Genomic DNA, 22,632 nt, shown 5'->3' with positions numbered 1-22,632 from the left:
AACGCAAGAAAGATGGAGAGTCCACAGATATTAGACATTTGGGAGAAAACGTTGCCAATGAGAGTTTACTTTCTACAGGTAGGGTGTAAAGAGAGGCAATAGGAGCATGTGAGACAATAGGCTTAGTGGATCTACTATGGTGTGATGGTCAGCAAGATGCTGAGGTCAGGATTGTACATGGACCTAGAATGATGGTACAGATTCCTGGAAGGTCAGCATGGTGAAGAGGCTGGATGGGGCAGGGACCTTGATGGTGCTGAGGCCCAGATGGTATCTAGGCCAAGGTGTTTATCAGGACACAGTGCTCACTTTCACTGTGTTGAGGAGGCTTGTTTCTTGCACCCAGGCCAGGGGACCTGCCGAGTTTTCCGGCTTAAGAATAAGTTTCTTTGTGCCATCTTTGGGTTTTTTGCAAACATTGCCTTATATAACAGTCTGCAAAAAAATATTTATTGTAAATAAAGCCCTATCTCCCACCTTTGTTAACCAAAGCTAAAGGGTGAAGGGTAAGCAACACTGAGAATGAAATGATATGGGGTAAATGTAGAATCATATCTTTTCACAATATTGAGCTTAATAGTGTATGGTTGTATTGCGCAGTCATGTATTGGTGTTAAAGTGTGACACAGGTGTTATGTAGCCAAATAATTGAAATATACAATTCTATATGATTACATAGGATGTTCTAATCAGTTTACATAGATACTGACCTCTACCATATGTGTCTCTATTCAAGTTAATGCTGAGCAGCCCCAGACGGTTTGGAAATTCACCATTTTCTGCCACTATCCCCCCACTGCAAAGTCTCCACAAGACACAAGGTGAGATTTGCTTTATATCTTATATTTTGGTTTATGTTGTACGTTCCTGTATTTTGTTTTTGTACAGAGAGTCCAGCAGTATTTGTATCACAGAGGAATGATCAGTTATTAGGACATTATTATATGTTACATTATGTTATATGTTTATCTTGGAATAAAACTTTTTGGGGTTTTCTAGTTTGTTGCAATTTACTACTATAAAGATTTGTATCACGTTTCTTATTTTGTTCTGTAATAAGATAATTTTGCACAAAAATAGTTTAGCTACACCAACAGAAAAATCTATCTTCATAAAAAATGTAATCTTACATTAATACATGTTTAGAGAAAGTTACAAAATGGAATGTGTGTGTGTGTGTGTGTGTGTGGTTGTTTGTGTGTTTTTTTTTGGTTTTTTTTTAGTTTAGTGCCTGGTCTTAATGACCAAACCTGGCTCCTTTACCTGACCTGGCTGTAGTCGATGTATAAGAATGATCAGTAGGAGTCACATGCCTTCTGCTATGGATATTTTATAAAAGGGTAGAATTTAATGAAATATATATATTTTGAAAACAGTCCATGTTTTGTATTGGTAAGATAACAGCAGTCCTATGATTCTTTATCCTATTCATCTGTGGCAGGGTAAGTTTTATTTAACACTGTCTATGCAACGTATTTGGTCTAAATTAATTAAAGATCTGTTACTGGTAAGAAAAAGAATATGGTATTTATAATAATAATAATAAAAAAAACATACTCCTGGTGGTTTAGTGTAGATCTTCCAGGTCCCGGCAGTCATTTGGGCTGCCTTTCATGCTCCCAAGTGCTGGGAAGAGCAGAAGGCAGTGCTGGGAGCCTCACCAGAGCTCCATGCAGAGTTTGCAGGAAAGGGGACTGGTGTATTCGGTCTGCTGCATCCTTATTCCCCATGAGGGGGACCTGAGTGTAGCTGCAATAGACCAGTCTTTAGCTTAGAAGGGATTCTAATGATTACTGTAGGTGCGCTGCAACATGAAGGTCTATGGGTGCAGAGCAGCTTGGAATAAGCTTACAGACCTCTGGCTGGAGGCAGATGTAGGACTGCTGCTCTGAGGTCTGGGTCCTACCCTCCTGGAGCCATATTTAACTTGGAGGGGGCTCAAAACCTTGGTTACCCAAGTCCTGGAAGTAGTTTGGGTGGGATATTTACAGCTGAACCTCCCAATCTCCTCCTTATACAGGTGTTGTATAGATAGGAGTGGAAAAAGAGCACACACGCCTGCCACTGATTACTGGGTTAGAGGTGACCTTTGTGTGTTCAACTGGATATAAAGAGCAGAACTTCCCAGTGTAAGCTGTGTGGAGCATCAGATGGCGCACAGACCTGTAGTGCTTATCAGTGGCTTGGTTGCCCCAGTGTTCATGCTCTTCTCAGCTTCTTGACAGTAGTTGGGGGATCTTTTCAGCGAGTGACTGTGGACATTGTATGTCCCCTGCCTGTGCTTGGTACATCCTCCAATACGGTCGATTACATAACATGGTATCCCGAGGCTGTGGAACACTGCGGAAAACACTGCTAAGAAAATTTAGCAGCGAAGGATTCCCCAGTAAGATCCTAACTAACCAAGGGAAGCAGTTCATGACTGAACAGGTCCAATGTCCCTGGTCCATCTTCGTGCCACACCATTACCATCCACAAACTAACTGTGGACTCTGGAGCAAATGCTACAGGCTACTTTGGAGGAGGAGACTGGGAGCATTGCGTGTAAAAACTGGTGAGCATAGGTAAACAAAGCAGCATTCTTGCTGGGTCTCACCAGAAGTGAAGAAAAGTAGATACAGGGAGGTACAGGCGATGCTGGGTCTAGGCATTATCCAGACATCTCGCAGTCCATGGGCAGGTTCTGCTGAGTTGGTTCCCAAGCATGACAAGACTACATCATTCAAGCGGAGGTAACCATTGTGTCTGATGACTATGCTCTGCCCTGTATTGATGCTTTGTTAAACAGGTTGGCCAGAGCAAGGTATATTTCCACTCTTGAGTAAGGTGTACAGATCCTTCTCTACCCCAAAGACTCAAGAACAGTACATGTACTTCACCCAATTGTGCCTGTATGAGTTTAAAGTCATTTTAGAATGAAGAATGTGCTAGCCATTTCCAGCGCCTGGTAATCCACCTGTTGGAATGGTTTGAGCTCTGTAGAACTTCTACCCCGAGGATATGGGAAATCATGCTAAGTTCTGCCAATTTATGGTCATCTCTCAGATACAGAATGGTCTCATGTTTCTGTTTTTTTTTTCTTTGCTTGCTTAGTGATTAATAATCTATTATACCAGAGGGGCCCTATATATGTATTGAAAAGCTTTATTTCCTGATATTGGGACTAGTATCCTTTTTATGCAAACAAAAAACAGGAGGAGCACGGTTCAAATTTCAGTAGCAGACATTTTGGCCCAAGACATACACATTTATGTGCAATTATCCATGCTTGAAGAAAACTGCATTGTGATCTACTGTACACCAATTGTGTAGGATATTATGCCTGATAAGTTTTTCCTAAGCGATGCAAAAAAACAAAGAAAAAATCACAATAAAATTCACAAAATACTACATAAAAGGTCTTATAACCACAAATCACTTCAACACATACAAATATAGATTATTGCAAAAAATACATGAACCTTAAACAACATGCAAGGAATAAAACTCCACTATACGTCAAACACTGGAAAATAAAGCAGGGCTATCGGGATCAGCAACTATCCTATACAGTGATACAGTGAAAACTGCTAATCTTCTGATCTAGTTACACAAACTAACCAATGGCACTTTATCAGAAGTTCTAAGTTATTGTTCTTAAATTCTGCAAAGTGGGACTAAACTATATATTACAGTAAGTTTTTTTTGAAAAAATAAAGAGGTTAAGAAAAAACTAATGGTTTCTGGAAGCTGGTATAAGTTAGTCCAAAATAATGACAAATGTATCTGGCTTACTACCTTATATAGTAATTTCTGTTTGTGTTGTACTTGTTGCCAGTGAAAGGATAAAGTCAATGTTGTCCCAACAATACAATGGCAAGATCCACATTTAAATTGATAAATCGGCTGATAAGATCTCCCATTATAAGACTGCGCTTACATTTGTCCTCTCTGCTAAAACAGTACAATCCGCCATTCTCTACTACATATCAGAAATGGTTGTACAGTTTTATTCCACTTTAAAGAAGGGCACAATGGACATAATGGGAATAGATACCAAATACTACCTACTGTTTTGGCAGGTAAACAGTCTTCCTCTTCCACTCTGGAACCTCTCAAACCTGAGATACTGGTGAAACTGACAGTGGGTGGTCTTACCGTTACTGTGCCCCACATTCCTACTGAAGCCGCTGTTCTACAGGATCCGGCTTGTCGAGAAGCAGCAAGTCACTTTTTCAAGGAGTTGGGGTATTTCAAAGACGCAGCATTCAGTGGACGAGACTTTGGGCATCTTCGAGAGCATTTCCAAAAGGCTTGTCAACTGAGCAATGTCAGGTAAGAAGGAAAGAGACCATCAGATAGAAGATGGATAATCAGTTTTGCTACATTGATTACATGAAAGACACAGATATGTGCTATGTTTGTAAGTTTTATGTATGTTATGGGCCTCCTTTAATGTTTGGGCCCAACTTGCGGTTTAAAAGAAAAGAGCACAGAACTTGTGTGTATTTACGACCGTATTAAAATCCAAACGTATCTCAGGAAATGTTTCGCCCTGCCTAAACGTTACTTGTCATATGTTCAACATTCAACAGATCGCAGTATACCAACAAGCATCTGGCCACTAAAAGGTCAGAACACCAAAAGCAAAAAGTAAATTAGAAAATAAATGAACAACTCTTAACATAATAATTATAATGAATAAAAATGTGGATTTTTTGTGTATTAAATGTATAAATCAAGATGCTTTTAATGCATACTGTAGGTGCAATACGGTTATATAGTCAATCTTCCTAGCATATACATGTTCTGTGCTAGCTAGTGTTACGCATACGTGTAGTTTTTAAAAGCTGTTGTAAGTGATATCGCTGAAACCAGGCATATTTATGAGAAACACAGGATTCGAATTGGCTGCATCTGCTTTGGCACGCCCCTACTGTACATGGCCTATGTTCATCTGCCTCTTCCCACTCCCGTCGTAGGCAGTTGTAAGTGTAATTTGCATTCAGACATGAATTACATGCAGTTGGCCTAAGGTCTGTGTCTGAACTTGATTCGGGCCCTATATGTCTAAGGATACATATTTTCAGGCAGTCGTACAAAAAGTGTGTTGCTTTGTGCTGCATTCACATTAACCATGACACAATAGTGATCAATAGATTACTTTGATGGACTGCAATGTAAGTACTCACGATATGACTACTGTGAAATACCATAAGATGTGTCAGGGTTCCTTTCTGGCATTTGAATCCAGTGCTCTGAGTATTGAGAATGGAGGTCCTCATTGTTATCTACTGATTGCTACTCTGAAAGTTGATGACTCTGCATTCACATTGTTGTAGCAGCACAGTGAATGCCTCAAAGGTCGATCAACAACCTCAAAGGAATATTTATCCTAATTTACCGATGGAGGAAATGGTTATCCATGATTAGTTAATTTTGCATGCAGCAATCATAATCTGACTACAAAATAACTGTTAGTATATTGATTTGTAAATAATTATCTTGTATATATGAATTGCTCAATAATGATGCCTATCTGTATGACGTAATTACGATGAGAAGGTGGGTGCTGTAATTTAAAAAAAAGGGGGTAAGTGAAAGGTAAATTACATGAACGATGTCAGAATCTTTTCTCATAGATTTGGTTTCTCTTATAGTGTTTAAAAGTACTCCCACTGTCCAAAAACATACTAGTAGGTTAATTGGCTGCTATTAAATTGACCTTAGTCTCTCTCTGTCTTTTGTGTGTGTGTATTTGGGAATTTAGACTGTACGCTCCAATGGGGCAGGGACTGATATGAGCGAGTTCTCTGTACAGCGCTGCAGATTTAATGGAGCTATATAAATAGCTGATGATGATGAAGATCTTATTGACCTTTATGCTTTTCATGATTTCTGATATCACTATTAAGAATATACTGTAGATTGGTTCTCCACCAGTTGCTATTTATGTATATCCATGTATGTGAGAAGTTTAATATCACATGTATATGATGTATTCATATATAGCTGTTTAGGTAGCCAAAGTTCTGGTCAAAAATAGGTAATCCAGTGGCGCACGCAGGGGGGGTTTCTGAGTCTCCAGAAAGTGGTCCACAGAATGTGCTCACAAAGAATGTACAGAGTTCAAATCCTTATTTTGTCCAAAGGTAAATGACTCTTACTGGGAACAAAAATTCCAATATGTGCCTATAAGAGTCCATAGATTTCTCAATAAATCCTCTATGGGTAATCATGCGGACAGCTCATAACTGGTGTAGAATATTAACAGAGATGTCACTCGCCCGTAGATGTATTTACTGGTATGAGCCTCAATGAATGAGTTCAAAGTCCCTTCTAATGTCTGCTATGGAGCTGGGTAAACTGAAACGCCCTACAGGTATGTGCCTGGATTGTTGGTCCTTTTCACGCTTCTTCCTCCCTTAGATCCGCGTGACAGGTAATTGAAAGGATTAGTCCTTTCCCGGCTATTGGCAGTCCTGCCATGGCTTACACGGAGCTGCGTCTGTTTCTGGTCATTACAGTGGCAGAATCAACAGGCTCGTCTGCGATATGGTAGAATAAACAAAGTGTGATTAATCAGGATGTGGTGATTTTATTTGTGACCAACGCGTTTCATCTCTTTAGGGAGGCTTCCTCAGGGTATAGCAATGTGAGTCCCTAGTCAGCTTGTAAATATCCTTCCTTTCAATCTCTGATTGTTAGATTCGTGAAGATGGGCGGTGCTGACCAAGGGATTGTCATTCAGTAGACAGCACGGTGGCGTAGTGGTTAGCACATCTGCCTTGCAGCACTGGGGTCATGAGTTCAATTCCCGACCATGGCCTTATCTGTGAGGAAGTTTGTATGTTCTCCCCGTGTTTGCGTGGGTTTCCTCCGGGTGCTCCGGTTTCTCCCACACTCCAAAAAAACATACTGGTAGGTTAATTGGCTGCTAACAAAATTGACCTTAGTCTGTGTCTGTCTGTGTGTGCGTCTCTCTCTGTCTGTCTGTGTGTGTGTCTATATTAGGGATTTTAGACTGTAAGTTCCAATGGGGCAGGGACTGATGTGAATGAGTTCTCTGTACAGCGCTGCGGAATTAGTGGCGCTATATAAATAAATGGTGATGATGATGGTGATGATATGTACAAATAAGTAAATGTCTATTCATGGAAGGTACTATATTTTGACATATATTCGTGTATGCCATATTTGATATCCTCCTGTTTCCACTATTAGATGACATTCCTCATCTACCATATTTAGAATCTCAATTATTCTCATATATATATATATATATAAGTTGACAAACTTTTGTGTACATATGGTACAAAAAGGAAACATTGGCAGTCTGTACAGTCTAGGGATATAAACATTCAGTTTTTTCAGACAATAAGAACAAGATTTCTCCTTATTGAGAGAAATTCAATTATCTCTTATTTAAGGCTTTCAAAGTTTCTCAAAGAGATGCAGTTAAGATATGTTACATGACCTTCCTCTTATGGAGAGTTCATAGTCACACAAATTTATGTATGTATCTAGATCAAGAGGAAATAGTTACATTCTATATAATTTGGAGCAATGAACATTAAATGTTTCTCCCAGAAATCTAAGCAAGATACATCCATATTAAGAGAGAATGGCATCCAGATTAATGGATTTGGAGAGCATCTAGTAGCTGCGATCCCCGAATGTTGGGCTATGTAGATGCTGGGGGGATTCCTTTACTTTGACATATGTATAGGGCCATGCTAAATTATTTAGTTTTCCAGGAAGCTTCCTAGGTCAAAATCTAGATTGAGACCATGCAGCGCTAGGGTTCCCATGTCATATATCCACCTAGCCTCCTCTCTGGAGATTTTAGTTGTGTAATTGCCGCCTCTCCAATCTTGTTTGACTATCTTGATTCCTAGAAATTTCAGTGAGGCTGGATTGCCGTTGTGATGTTTCACATAGTGATCTGATAGACTATGGTTTTCAACCTTATTTCTGATGTTTCTACAATGTTGTGCAAGTCAGATTTTCTGGTTTCTTGTTCTCCCCATATATCGCTTCTGACAGGGGCATTGCAGTAGATAGACCACTCCTGTGGTCTTGCTTGTGATTTTCTCCTTAATATTAAATCTCTTAGCTGTGTGACTTGATACGAATTCTGTGACAGGTTTGGTAGTGCTGGTGTTCGTTTTTCTGGATGTGGAACATTTATTGCAGAAATAGATTCCTCCTACATTATTGTTAAGCCAAGTGTTAAACGGGGTATGTATTTCAGGGGGTATAGCAATTTTGACCAAGCAGTTGTAGAGGTTCTGTCATCCCTTTAAGGTTTGGCAAAAATTAGTTCCTTTAGTATTTCGTTTTTTAGAAAGATAGGCCAGTATTTTGAAACAATGTTACTGATTTTATTTGAGTGTGTAGTGTAATGTGTAAGGCAAGAGACAATATCAACCAAACAAAACAAATTCTTAAGGGACATTGCGGACTACGTCGGCAATTATAGAAACTGTAACAAAAATAGAAAAGAGACCAAAGGAGTGGGAGAATCCAGCTACCCTTCAAAAAACAAATCACAATTGAAAATAACCCATTCACAAAGACACAAAGATGGTAGACATCTGGGGAAAGAAAATTATCCTAACAGGAAAAATCGGAATACTAGTTGGCAGATTTAATTAGCTGCGCATTATTACCATTACTATTGTGATTTCTCCGCTGATTTTTGCTCGCAGTTCTGAGCCATTAGAAAAAAAATCTGCAGAGATTTTCTGTAATTGCATCTGCCCCTAAATCACAATTGCTCATTCAAACACCCAACGATAAGACCCCTCCCGTTTCTACAAAACCTTGAATCCAGTAAATATAGGGTCTCCTATTAAAGAAGAAAAACATTCCCATAAATATAATCACTTGGACAAACAAAACTTTGAAAAGGGATACAAAAAACTAATTGGATATTAGCGACAAAACACGGAGCTGGATCAAATTGATAAAAAAATTCAGAGGAAAGGGGTACTCAATCTACTGAATAGCTTGGAATGTAAAGAAGAGTATATCATGATATGTAATGTGACATCACTGTATACCCTAATTAAACATGATCAAGGCTTTTCTAATGTGGAACCACATGAACTACAGCAAATAAGATTCTTGCTGGAAGCAATAAGATTCATCTTAGACCACAACTATTTTTGGTTTGAGGGGTGTGCTACAGTTCCAGGGTATCCCAATTGGACGCCAAAGAAAAGAAGATTTTCTCTTTCATCCAGTTTGGGGGACACTGCTTACCATGGGGTTGTGGAGGGGAGCACAGGGAATTGGCACCTAGCTAGTTAAACTTTAGCACTGCTGACAGACCCCTCCCCTCTACAATCCCCCCGCCTCTTCCTCCTCAGTTTGTTTTTTTAGGTGCCCATGGAGTTGGGCAGCGTTTTAGCTTCTGCTTTTATTTTTTTTCTTTTATTTATTTCTTTTATTTTAACTTTTTTTACAGGTGGCAGACATGGGAGTGTGTTCTATTATAGAGAACACACTCCCTGTACAGCAGCGCAAGCACTTCCTTGTCAGATGAGAGCGAGGCTTAGTTAAGATGTAACTAATGTAAGCTCCGGTAGGTGTGATAAGGGGAGGAGCTATGATTTAAATTCAAAGAATTAAAGTTCCCTCACTGCACTTAATACCCCAGACCCCCAAAGGATTAAGAGAAAAGGAATTTAACGTAACTATAAAATCTTCTTGTCAGGGTTTTGCAGAATTGTTTTGGAGATCTATGTGACATGAGTAATTTTGTCTTTGTTGACCACTCCTACTGGTCATACTTGGCCACCAGATACTCCTCAACTGTAAATGTCAAAGCGGTGCCCCCAGTCATGAGAGAACAATTGCTGCCATCAACTGGTTTCTTCACTGCATGCAATTACTTTTGGTTCGTGTGTAGCCGCTTCAGCATCTCATTTTTGGGGACTCTGGCTGGATCCTCCTGACCACTTACTTTGGAGCAGCATTGCTTGGTAGTGGCAGATCGATGACTTAAAACATGATTCAACACAGAATACCTGAGCAATGGATGAGTGTTAGCACTTATCTGATAGTCACAGGAATACCGTTGTTATTGATGTCTTTTCAGGAAGAGACAAAACGTAGTGATGTTTCCTTGCTCATCAATAGCTCTACAACATCCATTTGAAGGTAGTGAATGTTGGACACACATACATGTTCATCTAATAAACCGTTTAACATATACTCCAGTCCCCTGTTCCTTCAACCAATCCAAGTTGATTGTTCTCTTTCTTGTGAATTGGCTTCGACCATGCTCTTAGTTTTAACATAGTACTAAGGGAAGTGAAGGTGCTCCGCTCCCTGTCCACTAAGTGTGGGCTTAGAGATTTATCCGCTTTAACTAAGCCTGTACAGCATTCACTCTAACCCTTCACTTTGACGACAATTGTAATATTTTTAAACAGCTGCTTAAGCGGGTAATCTTTTCTGTCTTAATGCTTTATAATTGGTAGAATTTAATGAGTACAGTAATCGACTTGGTGTCTCCTAGGTAACATTTTACAGCAGAAATGCTGTATTCGCATTGTAAACTGAATAAAGTTAGAGGTGGAGGTAGCCTCCAAGCTGAAATTCACTCCAGAGAACTGGTAGCCAGACCCCGAGTCTGCACTCAGTCATATTATACAGTATGTGGTACCAGCTGCATGGCAATATAAATGCCCTATATGTATACAAAACAAAGAAAAAGTTATTGTCAGTGGTTATCCTTTAACGCTGCAGATCTGTGTGTATCTAGCAAAAAGAAAACATGAAGTTTGGTTCATATTTTGATCAAAATATGAACCAGTTCCTCATGTTTTTCATGTTGATGTTGACTTGGTGCACATTCTTATCTCTGTATAGAGTGTCATAGAACTGTATTATATTTGTTCAATATTCAGATCATGTTATATATCTGTAGTGTTGTATCTCTGTATAAAGTGTGATAGAATTGTATTCTGATCATGTATCCATTGGTCAGGCCATGTTGGGTAGGTGTAGTGTCTTACAAATATATTGATTTTAAAGGAATTGTATTATATCCTGTGGTAATGTAACATCATTTGTCTATATGTGTCACGTACCCCTATAAACTAGATTATAAGTAAAACTATACAGGGAAACTGTAAAACAGAAATAATAAAATAAAATTGCACAAAATACAGATATAGTTTAAACTTAAAATTGGGTTTTAGTGTGAAGTATACTGCTTCTTAATTTTAAAATGTGTTTTCAGATTTATTTTGGTGTGCTGTAGAATCTATGTAAAAGCATTAATTTGATGCATTTCATGTTAAAATACATTCAATTCGATTTTTTTGCCTAGCGCTGTATGCATTGCTGATTTAATATTAAATAATAATATGAAGGCAATGTACAAAGATGATTAAGCTGTGCCGTTATTTTTAAGTAGCATTTTACATAATGTTTATATCTCTGCAACATAATTGTTGATGGCATTTTTGCTATGTTTAACTCTGGCTGTTCATTTGTCATTACATATACCTTTCCTCTTCTCTGCAGGGCCACAGCACTAGCCGTTCAGATTGTGTATGAGCAGAGGACTGGTAAAGGTGCACAGCAGAGCAGCGTTGATCTCAGTTGTGGAATGCTGGAGATTTTGGAATGTCTCTGGCAACAGGGCCACCCGTCCAGGAAGAGCAAAGATCCAGAATATACAGAGGTACATTTACGTGTTTTCTAGGATGCAATGTGTTTAGTACTGAGTTTGACTTTGTTTAAGCTGAAAAGAAATCTTGCAAAGTTCAACAACAGCATGCTGGAGCACAGCCAAAATTAATACCGGAGAGGACAGTGTACATGATATTAGCCAAGTAACATTGACTACAGGTCTGAAAAGTGAGTGCAGGAACAATGTTCAGAGGCATTATGTAGGCATATGCAAGTTTAGTTCAGGGGCTCCTTACAGTGTCTTGTATTTATAAGTATTTGTTGTTTGTATTGTATGTTATCTGATTATAGGTTATGTGTGGCATTTCTATATGGTGCTTTGATTTAGATATGATCAGAACCATCTTTTGCAGTTACCAATAAGTAAATGTATACATGTACTTTATGGAGTTTAACATTATGCTGTTTGTGTGTATATACCTGTTGTGCCGTATGAAACTTGTAGCACTGACAAGTAATCAGTCATGCATTAGTTCAAGAATTTGCAATATCTGATTGTACTGTATTTATTTTATTCCAGCTCATGATATTTAATAGCCCTGCATCCTCCTCCCGCCCCTGTGCCCAAGTACACTACAAGCGGATTCACAGGACACCATCCAGAGTGAGTGTTATGATATTACCTGTATTGTTTCGCTTTATTTAGAGTTTCTTGCTTTCTGCTCTCCAAATGTAGGTGTAAAAATGATATTGCATAAAATGTGTATATGAGTTACACACCTCTCCAGATCGGTCCAACTCCAAAATAGTAATATTTCTGTGTCTGGCACAAGCCAGGCTTATAAATGTGGTTACTTACGTTTAACTTGAGCGTAGAGCTCTTTGTTGATGGTGGTGTGTGGTAAATACTAAAGTCGCATTACCCTTTTTGTACATAATATAATAATGGAATGGAGTGTCGTATGCACAAGCCAATAATGTATGTTATTAATGTAGTAATTGCTATTAATAGCAATGTTATTAATGCATTTTATTCCATTTTCAATAGAATTCAACTTCTGCAAACATCCACACATCCATTTTTTTACTGCTTCTAAAGATTAAATGGGAATTATCTGACCTGTAGTAGTTCAAATATAAATAAAAAAAGTAATTCCTATAGAGGGTTGTGGCTTTATATAATATAGCTGCTACGCTATTGAATAAAGTGTATGCAAAAAGCAACAGCAGTGGATAGGTAATGCTACAGGTGCCATCTTCGTACCACCTCTTTACAACAGGCCTTCAGCACCCCCTAAAAATACACCTAAGACATGTATCTGGGGATGCATGCTAGTCTCTTATGTCAGCATGCCCTCATAGTGCTCGGTTTACACTTGCTTGTCCATGTTCCTCCTTTCTAGATAGAGAAGGATTTTGGTACAAAAGCACAGTACAGAAATGTCTATTTTTAACTATAACTCAAGGCCTCTATGCATTTCTTCTTTATTTAATGTACTATTGTTATTTCTGTGTTTATAAGGATCTTTCTCATTTTATTTTGCTGTCTTTATTGTCTTTCTTATAAAGAAAGACAAAAACTTACTCAAGACTCTTCCCCCTCTGTTTTTATGCTCGCTGTTTTTCACAACTTGCTCCTCTCACCTCTGCTTCCCTCATCTCCCTCTCAGAGCAGCCGTAAGAAGCAGGCAGTAAAAGTCAGCGCGGAGGTCAGAGTGGAGCTGGAGGACTTTAAGTCTGATTTAGACTTGGGTCTCATTGACCGGCTGGGGTCCCTCTTCCAGGATGGAGCCACAAAAGTTGCAAGCCCTACCGGGAACTTTGACTTGCACCTGGTAAGAATACTCTTCTCTTAAACTGGTAATAGAAAACAGTGCATTTTTTGGTGGTGTCTGTCACTGTATTTCTTTGTCTTCATAATACTTTATAATCTGTAATATGTGGCTTCTCACAATTTGGACAGCACAAGCTGTCAGGGTTTATATACAGGGTAAGGCTTAGCATCAAGCACTTATTTCTTTAATAACCTTGAAGTGTTCCTTAAAATGTTGCTGTCATAATAGAATATATTTGTTTGCTTTGGTTGGTTAGCTTTGGTTTCAACAGTTAGCCTTAATAAATCTCATTGTCTGGTTACTTCATCTCTGGACTGTAAAACATTGTATGGCTTTGTTTGGCTGTGATGCTGTGATCGTGATAGCAGAGAACGTCTCTTTAGCAGTGGAGTTTATTTCTAATTTTTTTATATATAAATAAAGCAATAAGAAATCATAAAGTTGTATATGTCTGTGCTAGACTGCGATATCCCAGCTTCACAACAACTTATTTTTCCCTTTATGTTCTGTCAGAGTGATGTGACCCCAGCTCCCGAAGAGGACACAGAGATCTGTGTGTTGGCTGCTAAAGCTCGCATACATCTTCAGTTCCCAATACCAGACTTACGGCCTATCACAGAGCGTCGGCCATGGACAGAAAAGGCTCTCAGGAAGGAATGTCTAGAGATGGAGGTAATAGATATGGAGGTCAACACACAGAGAAAGACTGGTACAGAGGTACCGAACAAGATAGAGATAACATTTGGAGATCTACATGGTAAGACATTATGACATTGATATATGGTGACCTTTATAACAGATTCCTTAATCACCAATTCTAAAACAAGTTAGATATTTTTTGTCACAAGCTCATATGTTTAGCTTAATGGTTTTTGCACAATCTTCAACATTATTGTGATTTCTTCAGGAGTTTACACTGATGGTGACAAACTTCGCGTTCCTTGTATGAAGATCAGTAAAGGAGTAAACCCACTGGCCAAAGCAGGTGGAAAGAAGTTCATCTTCCCCAGGTTAATTGCTTTTACAAACTTATCACAAACTAAAATGAAATAAATCTGCGTATACATTAAGAAAATGACACTCATTATAACTGTTTGAGAGAAAAAAAAAAGGGTGTTTGTATGAATTTATGTTCTCTTAAGTAAATTTCCTTTTCACCCTACGGGGAAACCTGGTATCATGGAGTATAGAGGCTTCTCCTCTGGCACCTTAAATTTATTCTCAATGCTTTTGCTCCTCCCTCCTCTATACCCGCAGCCTGTGTTTTTGCTTTGTTTTCTTTACTTAAATTCATTATTGAATTTACCAGTATGGCGGTCTCTTGAAGCAGACAGTCTGGCCGTCTGTCTGCAAGAGCATAACGGGCGGAGGAGACACTGTTCAAAGTGTCTCCCCCGGCTGCCTCCCAATGCCAACATGGGATCAGTTCAGAGAGCTCTTCCCAAGAGGAAGTTGAGGTAGCAGAGGAATCTGAGGTGGAGTATTTCTTGTGTATTGAAGAGGATTCTGCTAGACTGCAGGATGTGAATGACTTAGTGCCTGCAGTTAGTTAGTTAGGCCGGCACTGAACTTCCAATACTGTGAGGAGCCTGACAATGTGCGTTTAAGAGAAAATAAAAAATAGTGCTTTGTTTTCCTTCGTCTCCCCTGTAAAAAATAAACTACTGCTAAGCGTGGACCAAACCGGAAAGGAAGTTTCTGGTTTCTCGTAAATTACAGTCTCTCTATCCGTTTTTACAAGGGGACACTGAAAATGTACATAAGGTGGACGCTCTTATAGCATGGTTGTCTTAAGGCTACCACCATTCCAATCCCTAATGGTGTAGCTCTTAGGGATAGTACGAATAGCAAATTTGAGACTCCTGAAATCTTTTTATATAGCAGCTGGGAGCCTCTTTGAGGCCCATTTCTGCTTTGGGTCAGGTCAATAAGGCCATTGAAAAAATGGTCACACCGACCTATTCTTGGTCTCAACGCCAAACAGATAGTTTTGGCCCGTTGTGAACCTCATGTCCCTGAATGCCTGTGTTCAGTTGGGCAAGTTCAAGATGGAGTTGTTGAGATCTGTCATCAACAGATCTGCTTGAGGGATATTACCAAGAAGTGGCACAGACTCTGAAGGCCCACAGCTCGAATACCAATCTTGTCCTGTAATAGAGGCTGGAGTTTCTGGGATTGCTGTTCAAAACTGGACAGCAGAAATTGATTCATCCAGGGTACAAGATGGAATCTTTGCAAGAACAAGTAAAGAGTCTATGGTCTCTCGGACAGATATCAATTCGTTAGTACATGAAAGTTCTGGGGGAGATGAATATCAACTTTTGAAGCTGTGCAGTTTGCAAGGATTCTCTCAAAAGCATTCCAGATTGTTCAGATTAATGTGTTCAAGATGAGTTCAGACAGGTCATCAATCTGATTCCACAGAGACATTGGTTGCTCCTTTTGGTGGCTGCGAGACGACCCTTTTGCAATGTGGAATTGGGTAATTGTGGCGTACATCAAACTTTTGGTCACAAAAAGCCCCCTGTAATGATGGAGACCAGCAGGATCGTGCTTTTGGCAGAACAAAATGTTCAGACAATATCAGCAGTATCAGCCAGTAGTGGAACACTGCGAGGCCGGTTATCTCAGTAGGCACCCCCCTGCACCCAGGCGAGTGGTCTCTCTGTCTGGACATTTTTCAGTAGATTGTGGATAAATGGGGTCAGCCAGAAATCAACATGAAGGCACCTTGGAGTGGTTCCTGCTCAAAGCCCAGGGATTTGCAGATATTTCTGTTTAAGACGACATAACGGTCCCATGGGAGATTCATCCCAATTGTAAAGCGCTACAGAATCTGCTGGTGCTATATAAATAAATGATGATGATGATTGATCTGCTGGTGGTTATGCTGCCCAATGTTCTCAAAAAGATAAAGGGTCCAGATGATTTGGTGCCACCGGACTGATCAAGACTGTTATGATACATAAACATTCTCAAGATGCCAGTAGATCTGTTGTGGTGCATTTCTCTAAAGAAGGATCTGCTTACCCAGGGACCATTTTACCGTCTGGGGTTAGCGTGACTGACTTTAACAGTGTGGCTATTAAAGCCATGATTCTTAAGAAAAAGGTGTTCTCTGATACCGTGGTTCAACCCATGCTTACAGCTAGAGAGCCTGTCTCGGCAAGGAATTATCAGAGGGCCTGGAAAACATATGCTTTTAGGTGTGAAACGATGGAGCTCCCAACCATTTATTTCTGTTTGTCCCAGATACTCTTGTTTTTGCAGGTCTCAATAAAGGGTTAAAATTGAGTTCCTTTTACAGCTCAGATCTCTGCTCTTTCAGTTTTTGTCCACAGAATCAATTGGTATTACTTTGAGACCTGAATTTGTTGTTGAAGGCTTTAAAACAACCTCCCTTTGAACCACTTGACTTTGCAAAAGTGAAGTTTTTTACTTGGAAAGCTGTGTTTCTCCTGGCTATTTATGTGCTGTACTTTTGGATTAAACAGTCTTTTCAAAATTCCCCTTAAATCAGGACATTGTAATTTCAGCTTTGAGACAATCGGGCTACGTAGTAAGAAGGATCTCTTCACATATTGGATGTGCATTGCAGGTATATGTCAAAAGGGCAGGTTGATGAAAATGGATGAACTTATGTTCCTCTATGATGCCCACAAAAGAGGGTGGCCTGCTTCTAAACAGACGATGGCTAGATGAATTACTTTGGTCATGCCACAATCTTATATTGGGGCAAGGAAACCAGTTTCTTACAATGGCACAACACAGTGCATAGGCTGTCAGGCAGCCACTTGGTGCACATTTTTGTGAAGTTCTGCAGGTTTAATGTATATGTAATCCCAGGAAGGCAGTTTTGTCCAGACATTGCTGTGCACCTCCACTCTGTAAGCTGTGTTCCCCCTGAAGGGGCAGCTTTGGGACATCCCAGTGTTACCAGTGTCCACCATAGGATGAAAGGGATTTTCATATTTATGTGCAATCTTTTTCTCTGAATCCATTGCTGGACACTGCAAGCCCACCCTGATTATGTTCTCGTTGTTTTGTTTTCCTGTTTCAAAACAAAAAAGTTTGATTTCTTTTTCTTCAGAGTTGATGGCATTCTTCTTTTTCTCTAACTTCTCTGTTTTTGTCCTGTGGGGCTTGGTTAAAATCCTGTAGGATTGGGGGTATAGCAGAGGGATGAAAACAAGCATTGAGAAAAAATTTAAAGTGCCAGAGTCCTGGAGGGGCCTCTATACCCATCTGCACCAGTGTCCCCCAATGGATCCAGAGAAAAGGGTTTAACAAGAGTTTAAATATCAAGTTTTTTTTCAAATGTGGTCTGTTCACCATCCAGCATTTTAGTGACTCTCCTTCCAAAGTACAAGCCCTCCCCATGGGACCTGAGCCAGGATAAGATTGAAGACCCAGACCTTCCATCTGTAGAAAGTCCTTGTGAATTGAAACAACCTGAGCCCTCCCCTTTCTCCTCTAAGAGGACAATGTTTGAAACAGAAGAGGTAAGCCAAGCTGATGACAGTTTATTGTGTATTATCTTTTGTCCTTGAGTTTACATTTTTTCCGTTCTCATCAGTTTACTTTACTGCCCCCATTTATCTTAATGTATCCCAACACTTCTCTTTTGTCCGCACAGATGGTTATCCCTGCTGACCCAGAGGAGATGGCGGATTTCCAACATGTAACACTGGCATCCTCCCAATATACTCTTGAGATGACTTTTCCCAGAGCTCACATATTCCTCCCCAGCAAGGACATGTATGAAAATTTATACAACAGGTACCCAGTCAATCAATAAATCACCATATATATATTATGTTCCCTCTTTCTCTTTTGACAATGAGTGTTCCTTGTTCTATCTAGGTTGTGTAATGATCTTCTGATGTGGGAACCTATGTCTGTATTTGATGCCTCCATGACTGAATCCCTGTTTCCTACTGAGACGCTCTCAGCTCCCACCTATCAGTATGACACATTCCGTATGTGCAAGTCTGCATTCAGACTGGGTGAGTTTTTGTTTTCTGTAGACCATGAATAGCGAGCTCTCTTTCAGTGATTCAATGACAATTTCCATAGCTTCAATCTTCTCTGACCTCCTGTCTTATCAACCTCTCACCTGTTTGTCACTATTCTGATAGACTCTGATTCAGAGGATGAAGACTCCCATTTCTATTCTGTGGATGAGGCAGCAAGGTTAAGAAAAGGGAAACCAGACGGCCACAGCTTCTTCTCTACTTCTGTCACCATATTGAGGGGACGCATTACGGCTTGGACAGAAGCCAAGGTTAGCTTCTGTTCCAGCCCTCTACTTTTTTTTTTTTCTTAAAAGTTTCTGTCTGCACCTTTTCATTACCTGAAAGTCTCCTTTTCTTTATGCCTCTCTCTTTTTGGACCTCTGTTTTTATTTTCTTCTTCCATTCTGTTTTGGCCTTTTATTTCTTCATCTGTTTCTTCTGCCAATCTTACAACAGAATGAGGGAACTAAGAAGCTGGATGGCCAACACGGCGAAGTGGTTTTGGATGTAGAAAATGGCCGTATCTTCAGTGTCTCAAAGTACAAAGGCAAAACGGACCTCAGCTATCTATGTATTGAGTCTGACACCGTATCGCTTTATCACAAAGGTATGAGTACTGATGTAGCAAGTTATAGATCCCGAAGGTTTATTGATGTTTAGTTAAAGAGGTTGCTCCTAGTTTCCCTGATATTGTGCTACCTGGAGCTGGTGGAAGAGCTGAATGACTTCTGTTGCACGAAGATTGAATGACTCAACCATATTTATGCTCCATCCATTATTTCCCTCTGACTTCTGTCCCTTTCAGCCACGGTAGAAGATTACTTGCCACCCATCAGTCTAGAAATACCCACTTTCATACCACCTGCAAACTTGAATCCCACTATTTACATCTCGGATGAGGGTGTCTCTGCACAGCTCTCAGGAACTCGTAAAGAAAAGAGCCCTAAGATGCTCTCGCTTGCTGTCCGTATTGACCTAAACCTTGTGAAGAATGTCAAGGTATGGATCACATTGTACTTGCTGTTTTATTTGTATTGTCCATAACAACTAGCAATAAAAATACAACGCAGAAATAAGTGAGGTGACAGAAAACAAGGCTGGTCCTGTACCTACGCACAGTTCACATGCTTTTGGAGAGTAGAGCTGTTCTCGATTATCCATTGTTGTTGCTGGTGTATGAAGAGTTTTGCTTTTGTGAACATATTTGAAATAACTACCAGTTGCCACAACTTCTTGTTTTAGTTGTGACTTTGGAAAGTGTAGCTTTTGCTGTCCTACCCATTTAATACCCATCAAAGATTGAGCTTGATTCTGCAGTAGCTATTGAGTGGTATTCCTTGAGAGCATGAGGTTCAAAGGAGATTACTTTATGGTTAAAGTAGAATTAAAAGTATGTTGAAAGGGTAAATAAATAAAATATGATCATGAGACATATGGTTGCAAAATATACCAGCAGTGCTATTATAGGAGTTTCTCACATCACAAATCAATTTTACTACATAACTACCCTTGCCAATAATAAGGCTTTTGTCCCTCCCCTGTTATCCTGGCCATTCATTGTAATTAGCAGGGTCCCAATGCTAACTTATAGCATACATGCCAACTTTCAAAACTTCTGACACATGACTTCACCCGGGGGACAGGGGGTAGGAGGGGGCGTGGTAGCCATGCCCCCACTAGAAAATGGCGAAATTTACAGCATTGAATAGCGGCGGCGGGGCTTAATGACGAGATTAAGCCTCACCCCCGACATTCAATTGCGTGAATTTCGGCAAATCCGGGAGGTTCGCCTACTCTTCCGGGAGTCCAGGAGGACTCCTCGAAATTTGGGAGCCTCCCGGGAATTCCAGGAGAGTAGGCAAATATGACCTTTATAGTTATAGATTGCTGTGGAGAAAGCCAATCAGCACTGAAGGTGAATAACAGAGGTCCTAGCTATATTAAGTGTTGTGACCTTGCTGAATACAGCAAACCAAAACATCATTGTTGGTAAGGGAAGTTATTTTGTATCATTGATTTTTAAAGTTTTAATGTCCAGAGTAAGTTTTAAAAGTAGTGACAACTATAAAGCTATTTGCACATAAACTAATAATTATTAGGTATTTTATCATCTTGTATGTCTTACAAATATTATACAAGTGTATTTTATCTCACTGATTTCAGGAGTTTTTGGTGGCTCTGAGACTAGATGGTGCTACTCTGCGTCACCACATGGCATTGTCCAATCAAAGCTGGCACAGTCAGGTGAGTTTTTTTTATGTTATATAGAGTATATCAATTTCTTAAAAAATAATATGTTTGTGATAATCATTAAAATTTTGGTTTAATTATTCTTAAGTGTGTGTTAGAACATTATGGAGAAGAACCCTCTCTACACTAAGGGGGGTATTCAATTGTTAGCGAGATCGCTAAAATTCTCGTGCTCTAAAAATATTACCGTTAATACGGTAATATTGCGCGTAAATACCGTTAATACGGTAATATTGCGCGTAAATACCGTTAATACGGTAATTTACTCACTGGATTTCAGCTCGCAGCTGCTCAGGGAGCTGTGAGCTGAAATCCAGCGAGTAATTACCGTATTAACGGTAATATCTTTAGAGCGCGAGTATTTTAGCGATCTCGCTAACAATTGAATGCCCCCCTAAGGCTGTTGCAGTAGTAGGTGTAAGTTCTGTTTTCCCTACATCCATTGGTGCACTGAAACTGACCATGGGGTTAAGCACCTCTACTAACTCCTCCTCTCTACATAATACATTCTGCTACTAGGAAATGTCTCACACATGAGGTATGATGAGGGGCAATCTGTCACTGCAGGTTCCTTTTGCACGCAGTCCTTATCTTTCTCTGCTGAGTTGGATATAGAAATAGTCTCCTGCTGCCAATGGTTTGAGTGGAGCAAGTATAAAGATGGTATTCTCCTGCTGCAATTAATTCTTGTACTCTGACGTATTCAGTATTTGTCTCATTAATGTCTGACCAGTGCCTTTGTTGTTGGTACCTTTCTCTATGGTTAGATTGGGGTCATTCTGTGACCTGTGATCAGTTCTCATTGATGGGTCTGCACATCCTGGTGGGTCAATCTGTGTAGATACGGAAAATAGCACAGCTGCTTCTTACTCACTGTTTTTGCTTCAAAGAGCACTTTTTTTCTGTGCTTTTCTGGGACAGGCTCTCGTGTGTGCTTCCTGCTCACTCTGCTTTGGGAATGACATTGTCCTCCTCTGTTACAACCTGCAGAGGATGATACAGTGATGGAAGTGAATGTATTGTGCTCTCTGCTCTGCTTTCTATGGAAACATCAAAAGATTTGTTTTTGAAAACTGTGCTTAGCTTGTTCCCAAATCCGTCCTTTCTAACAGCAATCTAACATGGTGTCCCTCTATCTCCTAAGCCTAATATTGGTAAGTTCGATGTCTGTGCCCCATGCCAGATTAATCTGCCGAAAGGTCACTCAAGACCAGTTTGTACCATTAGCTCCAATCCCCAACCAGCATTCACTTTACTTGCTACTATGTCTAGAAGACCCCAGTATCTTCCCCAACCCAGGCTATACTGTGGGATACCAATGCATGTATTTACTAAATCCTTGTTTAGCTTTGGTTGAACTCTTTCTCCTGTTGATGTCTTTCTCTTGCTTCGGACTCCTTTTTACCCCTTTATTTTCCTGTAGGTTGCAAGAAGCCACCACCAGTATCCATGTGGGTTTGAGGGGTGATACCTCTGCTTAGCAGTCACCTTTTTTTGCTGATTGAGCTCATCAGCGGCCATTTTTACCCATCTCTGAAAAACTTAATAAGAAGATTCAGGCCAACTAGTATGCAGCCTTGTTTTGAAGCACTGATGTCTAGCTGGTGCTGACTATTATCCCTATTTTTAATGGCAAGCACACAAGAACCGAGAGACTGGGTCAGTGTCCAGTTTGGCCACACATGTATGTGTCCACATTGGTAGAGATTTGGTATTTCAGCTGCATATGTGGATCTGTTCCAGGGACACTGGCCTGTTAGTGAGGTCACTAGATTACTGCATACACAAGCTAATAGTGCTCATCTATTGTCTGGATTTATCAGTGTGTGTCATAAGGATCCAGTGATTGGCAGAGTGGGAGAAGAGAAGTCTGGAATAAGCTTATAGTAGAATAAGCTTAAGAG

At 39.9% G+C, this 22,632-nt stretch overlaps 1 protein-coding gene across 2 annotated transcripts in view; it reads left to right on the top strand.

Moving 5' to 3' along the window:
• ATG2A (autophagy related 2A) overlaps positions 1-22,632 on the top strand; it is a 75,987-nt gene that overhangs the window by 12,148 nt on the left and 41,207 nt on the right. For both annotated transcript variants that reach the window (XM_075187762.1, XM_075187760.1), the window contains 14 exons: positions 737-821; positions 4,062-4,314; positions 11,521-11,680; positions 12,209-12,292; positions 13,299-13,463; positions 13,977-14,220; positions 14,371-14,473; positions 17,803-17,965; positions 18,100-18,242; positions 18,327-18,469; positions 18,602-18,747; positions 18,935-19,085; positions 19,284-19,477; positions 20,642-20,722. In XM_075187762.1, the coding sequence (XP_075043863.1) occupies positions 737-821; positions 4,062-4,314; positions 11,521-11,680; positions 12,209-12,292; positions 13,299-13,463; positions 13,977-14,220; positions 14,371-14,473; positions 17,803-17,965; positions 18,100-18,242; positions 18,327-18,469; positions 18,602-18,747; positions 18,935-19,085; positions 19,284-19,477; positions 20,642-20,722 (2,115 nt within the window). The remainder of the gene's footprint in view (positions 1-736; positions 822-4,061; positions 4,315-11,520; positions 11,681-12,208; positions 12,293-13,298; positions 13,464-13,976; positions 14,221-14,370; positions 14,474-17,802; positions 17,966-18,099; positions 18,243-18,326; positions 18,470-18,601; positions 18,748-18,934; positions 19,086-19,283; positions 19,478-20,641; positions 20,723-22,632) is intronic.

This window comes from Mixophyes fleayi, chromosome 10 (assembly GCF_038048845.1).
Source record: "Mixophyes fleayi isolate aMixFle1 chromosome 10, aMixFle1.hap1, whole genome shotgun sequence".
Taxonomy (NCBI): Eukaryota; Metazoa; Chordata; class Amphibia; order Anura; family Limnodynastidae; genus Mixophyes; species Mixophyes fleayi.
This window is presented reverse-complemented; position numbering and strand designations above follow the sequence as displayed.